Source organism: Brachyhypopomus gauderio, chromosome 17, assembly GCF_052324685.1.
Source record: "Brachyhypopomus gauderio isolate BG-103 chromosome 17, BGAUD_0.2, whole genome shotgun sequence".
In the NCBI taxonomy this organism is placed as follows: domain Eukaryota; kingdom Metazoa; phylum Chordata; class Actinopteri; order Gymnotiformes; family Hypopomidae; genus Brachyhypopomus; species Brachyhypopomus gauderio.
This window is the reverse complement of record NC_135227.1, coordinates 10958935-10968618: the sequence shown is the minus strand read 5'-3', so window position 1 is coordinate 10968618 and position 9684 is coordinate 10958935. Positions and strand designations below refer to the sequence as shown.

The 9684-nt window shown below is 44.2% G+C and overlaps 1 protein-coding gene across 2 annotated transcripts in view; it reads left to right on the top strand.

Moving 5' to 3' along the window:
• akt1 (v-akt murine thymoma viral oncogene homolog 1) overlaps positions 1-8992 on the top strand; it is a 40519-nt gene extending 31527 nt beyond the window's left edge. For both annotated transcript variants that reach the window (XM_076977945.1, XM_076977946.1), the window contains 4 exons: positions 4825-5039; positions 5344-5431; positions 6030-6132; positions 6420-8992. In XM_076977945.1, the coding sequence (XP_076834060.1) occupies positions 4825-5039; positions 5344-5431; positions 6030-6132; positions 6420-6499 (486 nt within the window). In that variant the 3' untranslated portion in view covers positions 6500-8992. The remainder of the gene's footprint in view (positions 1-4824; positions 5040-5343; positions 5432-6029; positions 6133-6419) is intronic.
• Positions 8993-9684: the final 692 nt, after the last annotated feature.

The window sequence follows — 9684 nt, the reverse complement described above, 5'->3', positions numbered from 1 at the left end:
GCCTGAATCGTGAGGAATGTTTCCGGGAGAAGGGTGCCCATGTTGACACAGTTGCGGGCTCGTCGTCTTTCGCCCCGCCATTTTGGTATGCGGTGCGAGAGGCTTTTGGCATCGCCACGACACGTGACCCTCCACCCGAGCAGACCGCTGGTCACCAGAGCAGCTGCACCATCAGCCAGCTGCTGCCCCCCGTACCTCCATCTGACCCGGCCTCTGGAGGCCACGGAGCCACCCTGGGTGTAGACGTCGGGAAACCAAGAGGGAAAGCGAATAAGCATTTGATCTGGATTTTATGATTTAGGACAGTGGTTCCCAAAGTGGGGGGCGCGCCCCCTAGGTGGGGCGCGGAGCTATTGCAGGGGGGGCGCGGAGCTTGAAAGTAAAACGTGCACATGTGTCAATTAGGGATGCACCGATTCCGATATTAATATCTGAAAAAATTCTAGATCGGGTATCGGGGACAATGTGACCGATCCATAAAAATAGATCTATTCAGTCTAATTCTATGCTTGTATTGCTTGCTTTTCGGAGTTAGTTCAACCTTAATACTCGCGCTGGTGGTATTCCACTTAGTCCGTTTATTTGCTAGTTGACCAAAATAAACCTGGGCTCCAGCAATACTTCACTGTTCATACATGAACTGGTGAGTTGTCCAAAGCTCATTTAATGTGTTACTTACAGAAATAAAATAAAGAGCAGTGGTCTGACTCGGTCTACGGCAGAATGCTAAAAAACAATATTCCATACGCGCGCTCAACTCGCTCCCTTAAAGAGACAGTACACATATTTCTGGCCGTTACATGCTTTGTGCTCTGCGTGATGTCTGCGCTTGCAAACTAGCCGCATATGTATTGCTGTTTCTCTTATTTCATCTCCTTATTTATTTTAAATTATATTTAGAATTCTTGAACCATTTAAAAGGTTTCTTGCAGTTTATTTTTTTCATGTTTGACCAAAGTTGTGAACCTATTGTTTTTGTAAGTTTCAGGTTCTTTGGTATTATTTATTTTACATTCGATGTTATATTCATAATTGCACTGACTGAACAAATGCAAGTTGTGTTGTTTTTACATGTTTTATGTGTGTTTAAGTGTGCTATACTGGTGCAGAGTTTTCAATAAACTTGTAATTCAGTATGTCTGTGTTTAAAAAAAAATGCTTTAAGTCGGTATCAGATCGGTATCGGCAGAGGTGGTCTTTGCATAGAGGCATGGCTAGGCAACTGCCTTGGGCCCCTCCCACTGCAGCCCACTGTAGGGGCCCCCTGATTAGCTGACTTATTTCTCGCATATTAATGTTTGATGGGCCCCCTACCTAATTTCGCCTTGAGCCCCCAAATTGCTAAGTCCGCCACTGGGTATCGGATCAGTATCGGCCGATATGAAGCCTCAGATATCTGAATCGGTATCGGAAGTGAAAAACGTGAATTGGTGCATCCCTAGTCAATATGGGGGGGGGGGTGGGGGGGTGTAGGGGGGGCGCAAAAATATTCTCATCTACTAAAGGGGGGCACGGCAGAAAAAGTTTGGGAACCACTGATTTAGGACAGCAGGAATTGGTGAAATTGTGGAATTCTTGAGCCTTGAGCAGGGTTGCCAAAATTTATAACCGTGACCTGCGAGTCTTCCTGCATTTTTAGAATCAATCAAAACTTTTGAGTTCCATGTTGGGTGCACAGGCACAGATCATGCCAGAAAAGAGCACTAAAATAGAGATAATGAGAGTAAGGTGTGTGAGTGTGGGGAGGGTGGGTTGCCAGTGAGGTCACTGAGCCTAGAAAGTTCTGGAAAGTGATGTCACCAGTACTGGGTCTGCTGCGTGTTTAGCTCCGTTTGAGCGGGGCCACCTGATACACTGTTAGCCTTCATGCCGCTGGTGACCGGATCGGTTGTGGGCTGTTGCTTCCCCACCCGAAACCAGGATCTTTGACCTGCAAGGGATTTTCCTAATGCCTCAATTGGCCGTTAAATCCTTTCGCCATGCTGAGATGTCTCAGGACCCTTCTACCTGAATAGACAAGTCATCTGCACCCCCAAAATTGGTATGCTTTCCATCCAGACCCCCCCCCCAAACCATGTTGACATGACAACATCGTCCTGGAGTTGGAGCCTTCAAGGGGGCGTTGCCATGGAAACAGGGCGGCCTCTCCGAGGGCCGTCCAGGCAGTGTTACAGGTTGTTCCGCTGTAAACAATGACCTTCTTGTTTGCGCGCGGCGCTCTGGAATGCTGTTACGTCTGGGAATATTCCGCCGGCCCAGAGACGGCGAGAGGGACAGGGGCAGGAAAACGGAGACATGGCCAGTGGTGCTCCAGTCAGGTGCCGTCTCAGTGAACTTCGGGTTTTAGCGAAAGGGGGTGAGACGGAGCATCACAAAAGCTTTGCATCAGGGGAAATGTCTACGAGCTGAGAGTACGCACAGGACAAGGGGAACCATGCCCAGTTGTGTAGGGAGAAGCGCTTAGGCCAACCGGGCACCGAGGTTGACTTCTTATACCTCTGGCATAGTAAGAACACCTGCGTTCATTCGAGAGTCTGGAGTGACGATGAGAAGTCTTCAGATTCGATGCTTTATCTCCCCTCTTCTCCCTGTCCACCGTCCATCCCAGGCGGGGGAGGGGGGGTGTAACTGTAAGCCCAGCCGGGGCCACGCTTGCGTGGGTGAGGGCCGGCCCTTGGCTCCTGGGCTCCTGGCAGCTTCACAGCTGTGCCGTCCTTCTACATATATGGGGCAGCTGCAGGCCCAGCTGTCTCGCTCTCTCTGGGCGAGTCACACGACCGCGGCGCTGGAAATAGAGGCAGCCGGTAATCCAAGCAGCACGCCGGCTTCACCTTACCACCGCCGGGCCGCACCGCCCCGGCCCAGAGCGTTTGGGCTGCCCTCCGTGCAGCACAGCGGTTACACACACACACGCACACCGCACGCATGCTGGTGTGTACACATGCTGTGATGTACACATACGTGCACTCACATTTCACACTCCTGCAACCCCCAGCTGTACCTGCACGTATGTCGGTGCGCCGTGCACATGCATGCACTCCTGCGTGTGTTTGAGAACACACCGTTTTGTTTCGTTCAAATGTTCGTGGCACCGTCTTCTACAGTCCAAGATTAAATCTAATACTCAGCCGGGTATCTGCGAGCCTATTTTTGGGAGCAGTTTGGAAGTTTACCTCACTAGCCCACAGTAACTCAAAGCTCTCTTTGTTTTCCGAGGTCTGCTTCCTTTTCCAGATCTACTTGGTGTTCCACGCTTATATCATGCGTGATGCCAACCGCTGAAGTAGAATATGTAAATCACCACACCCTACTTCACCAAAGTCTTGCCTTCGAACTCTTTTGGCCCAGTGCAGTGTCCATAATGAGAAACTGATATGACGGCATATGTCCTGGGGGGGGGGGGGGGGGAGCTGTGTGTGCAGTTGTTTTGCATCAGAGCACACTGTCGTTTTAACAGTATTCATTTGGTTTGATTTCCTGAGCTGTTTCATAGTGTTAAATTGGGATGCTAGTGGCATTTCTGCATTCATTTACTTGAAATACAAGTGAAAAACAAATACATCATCCTCTTCCCGTAGCAAAGTTAGTTTACTGCATTTGTGTTCGCGGTACAGATGAGATCGTTTTTTAACATGTTTAATCAGCCCAGCGTCTCATGCGGGCTAGCCGGCCCAGCGTCTCACGCGGGCTAGCCGGCCCAGCACATCCTCACTTGGCATAACCAACTTCTGCTGGTCTTCACTGCAGTCCAGTCATGCTCTCCCTAGCTTAGACCCAACCTTAGCTCACATCTGCAGCTCTTGGTAACTGCAGCCGGTGTTTATTGAGTATTCTGGGCTCCAGAGGGAAACGCTACCTCTGGCCCTGCGTGCCAGATGGAAGTCCTGCCTGGCCACAAGCTCCCAAAGAACTGGGACAGGGGCGCCCTCACGAAATCAGAACCCATTTATAGGCTGTTCACAGTGGATGGCAAGAGGCATATCTGAATGGGTCAGGGAGGGGCCCTGTGATGTCATGGAGTTACTCGCTAACCTGGTGTTCCTTCCTAAAAAGCTGTTTTGCTCTCTCTCCTCCTAATTGTGTGTTCTGGTTTTCTTGCTTTACCATGAAGAAAAAAAGTCCATCCAGGAAGAATGGCAACACTTTCAGACAACTACAGCTGTTTTGGAGTGTTTCTCATTTTTAAATGTAACTGATTCAATTAGACGTGCGTCTACAGTGAGAGGCAGTGTGCATGTATGAGTGGTGTGTGCAGGGGAAGTGGAATAGCATGCTGAATGTCATGACCCTGTTCAGCAAGAATGGCTGTTCAGTTATTTACATGCGTGCACTTAATTTGCTATCTCTGTTTTGGCAGTTCTGGAGGACAGGACATCTAAAATGTCTAGCCTAAAGTGTGTTAATCCTCATTATATGTTGGGCAGTGAGGTTTTGGCCAATAAAGATGTTTTAATGATGTATTACAGTGCCCCCAAGTGGCACAAAAAGTAATAGCAGCCCAGAGATGAGTATGTCAGCTGTGCTTCAGGTTTGAATCACAGCTGTGCCATTAGCTGCCTGTGACCAGGGGTTCTGGAGAGTGTAGCTGGCATTGAAATGGCTTGTTGGCAGAGTTCCTGCCTCACCTGGGGGTGGTCAGAGCTGAACGGTCTGTTTTTCTGAGTGTGCTGAACAGGCTTATGCACTCCTACTTGCAAATGGGCCCGGGCAGCCTTCACACACCCAGAGAGGGGATACGATGGTGGCCGCCATATGCCACGCTAGATATTGTCTGCAAGCTGACTGGGATAATGACCACCGTCCGCCGATGCCCGTCTATTACAGGTCCTGGAGGACAACGATTACGGCCGCGCCGTGGACTGGTGGGGCCTGGGCGTGGTCATGTACGAGATGATGTGTGGCCGCCTGCCCTTCTACAACCAGGACCACGAGCGCCTGTTCGAGCTCATCCTCATGGAGGACATTCGCTTCCCCCGGACGCTCGCTCCCGACGCAAAGTCACTGCTCTCTGGCCTCCTGAAGAAAGACCCCAAGCAGAGGTGAGCAGCCTGGGCCAGCCCTTCAGTGCATGTGGCTACGTTTCCTGCCATTTTCGTTTGAACACTGCGTCAGAGCACTGGGTATAATGTTGGGTATATTTAGATGTGGTCACAGAGCAGATATACATCTGTCGGGTCTGCCTGGTTGTGCTGGCATAAACCAGTTTCGGTTTTGCTAAATTACAATGTGTTGCGGTGAATGAAAAGTGTTGCAGGGCCCTTGACCCTTGACCCTGTTTTTATCTGTAGCACCACTGTCAGAGCTGTTCTTGTAATGCTTGTGTCTGTGAATTGGCTCCTGTAGGTTAGGGGGTGGGCCTGATGATGCGAAAGAGATCATGAAGCACAAGTTTTTTGCTGGAATCGTGTGGCAAGATGTTTACGAAAAAAAGGTAAAAAAAAAAAAAAAAAAAAAAAACTAACAAAAAAAAAAAACCAAAACCAAAATATTGCTGCTTAAATCCATACCTTGATTTACTTCAATGCTTCTTTTTAAGTTGAAATGGATTTACAGTCCTTTCCTTTTAAAATAAGACTAGAACATTCTTCACTGGCTTGTCACAGAGATCTAGATTTGACCTTCAGCCAAAGTGGATTAAAGTATGCTGCAATGTTACAGCTTGCCACAACCTAGATCGCTGACCTAGCTTCTACAGAAAGCTGTAGGCACACAGATTTGGTGTGATCACACCCTCAGCTGTAGCCCCACACTGTAAATAAGGGTTAGTCTTGTGGTAATCCTCTCTTTAAAGTTAGTGTCTGCTTCCCCTCCCTGTGTTTTACCCAGTGCACACAGCAGCTGTGAGTGTTTGTGTCAACACAGACTACTGTCTATCCCATGTAGTGTGAAAGACTTTTTTATAATTTTTTTTTTTTTTTTACTAACAGCAAAGTATGTTATCAGTTTAGCAAGACTATAAAATTGTCTGATGATGTCTTAAGTGCCTAACCCTCTCTTTCTGACTCTCTCACACACACTCTTTCTCTCAGCTGATTCCTCCATTTAAGCCCCAGGTTACCTCAGAGACAGACACAAGGTATTTTGACGAGGAATTCACCGCGCAGACCATCACGATCACACCACCTGGAGAAGGTGCTACAAGTTTGTCTCCTCAATATACCAAACATTTAAGCTCTCATTGTGTCCCAGCTGTGTCCTCAGTTCATGGTGTTCAAGTTCTTAAACAGTTCATTGGTTGCTGTAAAAATTCTCATTTATTGTCGGTCATCAAATATTATTAATCATGAGATGAGTTCATATATTTATATGGATAAATGTCTATATTGCTTGTTGTTTCTTTAGTGCCCAATGCTGGAACATACAAATAAGTAAACAAAGCAAATTTGTGCTGTGTCTCTGACTTTCTTTCTCTCTCTCAGATGAAAACATGGAGCCATTTGACAGTGAAAGGAGACCTCACTTCCCCAAGTTCTCCTATTCTGCCAGTGGAACCTGCTAGATGACCTTTTGCCATCCCTGCCTCTGCGCCACTGATTCCAGCGCCCCCTAGTGGGAGCTTTGGGTAGCCGTTGCTCTTTTGCACCACTGACCTAGGACAACCTTCCCTCCTGCCATCACCTGAATTTCACAGTCATAAAGAGAAGCTGAAAAAATTGCACCATATGAGCATACAAGGGCAGCCTTTGCCTACTGGACTGCACAATCTTAAGACTGTGGGCTTGTCCACCTTTTTTGGTTTGCCTTATATGTCAGATTCTGTCAAGGACAGGCATTTCTGTCACAGACAGGTATTTCTGCCTGTGGCTCTAGCCAGTTCATTTCATAATACTGTAAAAGGAAAGAACAAACCTTGGAGCAACTTAATGTTGCTTCTGTGGCCTTTTGTTGTTTTGTTTTTCTGAGGATGTGAGAGGGAACACTACACCACATTCTCTCAAAAAAGGAAAAAGAAAACAGTTACAGTTAACACCATGTCAACTTTTATGGCATTTCCTAAACCCAATCAGGTATTTACAGTAGATTAACTAATGTAATGCCAAATAATCCCTTTTTTACTTGCATTTGATAAGACCAATCATTTGGACCAACTGCAATCTTATACATTAAACATTTCAATTGAGCAGGACCTTGCCTAGCCTGAATAGCAAGTTACTTTCAGATTTATTGACTATAGTGCTTAGGTCTATATGCTATTAAGCTACATTTACCCTGCATTTGTAATCATTTGTACTGGATGTGCAATACTGTAGCAAAATAAAAATGATAGATATTCTAGTTATACAGTTCAGCTGAAACAAGGCCAATTCAGTCTTTCTGAACTAGATTTGATTTTCCCCCTCCCCTTGTTAGTCCTGTACGTGGTAAGGAGGAGCACTCATTTCAAGAAACCTTGAACGTAAATCTTGTTGAAAGTTTTGCTCCACAAAGCCTGTAGCCCTGTATACTTTTAATTGACTTGTTTGGGTACTCCTCATCCATCCTCTCTGATCCCTTACTACTTTTTGTTTCCTCAAAAAAAAAAAAAAAAAAACTTAAGTCTCTTGTTTTCTGTATTGGGTGTTTCTCCCAGTGCATGTTGCACAACCTCAGTGAGGTACTACAAGTAGAAATACTTACATTCTTACAATTGGGGCTTTGCATCCAATGAACCCTAGTGGCAGAACCAGCCTTGCAATCTTTTGAGAGGACTGTCTTTTTTTAAAATCTGGATTTGTTCATTATTTATATGTAAAACCAGCAATGACTAGGAGATCAACTTAGCAGGAGAATCTTCCTTCCTGCCTCAAATACTGTTGCGTTTGTACATTATCGTTTAGGCATTTCTTAGACCGTGGAGGAGCCGCATGCAAGATTAAACAAATAATGGTGCTTAGCCTTGCAAAGACGGCCATTATTGTTTACAAGCTAAAGTTCTTGGATGTGTTTGAGCCTATGTAATAGCTGTGTTTGATTAGTGTGCTTGAGGCATTTGTAACAAACGCAGCCATATCATGATTTGACGAACTGAGCATATGAGCTGGTCTGGCTTTCATGCTCAAAATGCTGATTTAGAAACAGTGAGAGGAACTACAGTGAGACGTGTTTAAAAACGTGTTTAAAAAGTGTAGCTTAGAAAAGACATTATTAAAAATCTCACTTGGAGGTCCTTTACTATTGAAGGTAATATGAACCAGCATTTCTCTACTTTAAATCGAGATAAGGTGTAAATACCACCAGTTGTTTTCAAGCAGTTCGATACAATCCAGTGAAAAAACTGGAAATGAATTGTACAGATACTGGAATCTGTTTAAAAAAAAAACAAAACAAAACAAACACACACAAAAAACAAACAAACAAAAAAACTTTGCATTATGAACATGATTTTTGAAAAAAGAAAAAAAAACTTTTTTTATTGTCTGTCAATTTTTATTAAGTGCATTATTCTGATCAATGTTCTAATTACACATAATACCATGCAAAACTTTGTCAACATGCATAAATGAATGTAAAGACTTGTTTTTCCCATTTCACTTTTGTTTAAACTTAATATTATAATTTTTTATATACTTTTTCAGTTTAAAGAAGCAATTAGTAGCTTTCAATTTTGTTTGTCAACGTGCATATTTCTGGCTCACTTTCTGGTCAGTACCTTACCCTGACACCAGATCGGGAGGTAACCTGCATATTGGACCCAACCACTGAAGAAAAGATAAAGGCATCACTAGCTTGGGAGCCATAATGATGTCACCTTGTAGTATTCCATGCTTCAGAAATCTACTTATTCCTTCTTTAGGGACTGATTGTTACACTTGCATATGTGTTCACATACTGTCCTGTTATCTTTTTGAAATGGTGAGAGATTTTGGTTTTTCATATCTACCTTTCCTCAACTCTCAAACTAAAGACACAAGCTTTAGTTTACAAATAATACAAACTTTGTACACAAATGTGTTATGATTTAGATCTTTTTTTTTCTGTGGAATGAATTGAGCAAATAAAAGGTTTGGCTAAACTGTGTTGATTATTTAAGGGCATATGGGACTGCTCAGGAGTACACTGCTTCAAGCAAAGACATGCCTAATGGACTCATAACATGAAATGTACAGTTTATGTAGGTGTCCATACAGTTTTGTTCAGTTGGTAGAGGGCTGTGTGTAGTACCATATTGTGAGTGGGACGTGCTTATAGTGAAAACTCCAAGCTCAGCTGTGTTGTACCCAGGAGAAGGGGACTTATCTTGCCCAAAGGAATCTTTGCACATTGATCAAAGATTTGTGTGTATGTGCTAGTTAAAAGAAACTATTTATGGAATTACAACATTCTTATTTAAATGTTTCTTTTGCTTTTGGAAATGCAATGACCAAAATATAAGTAATTTGAGAACAAAATGTGTGGATTACAGATTTGCAAATGAAAACGTTGGATCACTTGATCAGTTGGGTGTGGTGTCATATTTTACCTTTGACCTTTATAAACTAGAAACACTAATTGTAATACTTTTACTGTCCAATAGTTGTAATGTCCACGGAGAATTCGGGTTAAACACTTTGTTTTCGTTCAGACTCGGATCCTATTTGTTTATTAAACATCTAATACAATACCATCAATAACCTAGAGGTTAGGGAGGCAGCTAAAGACAGACAAGGGAACCTTTCAAAAAAATCCTTGTAGTCTCAAATATGGCTACAAATTGTTTGCATCGCT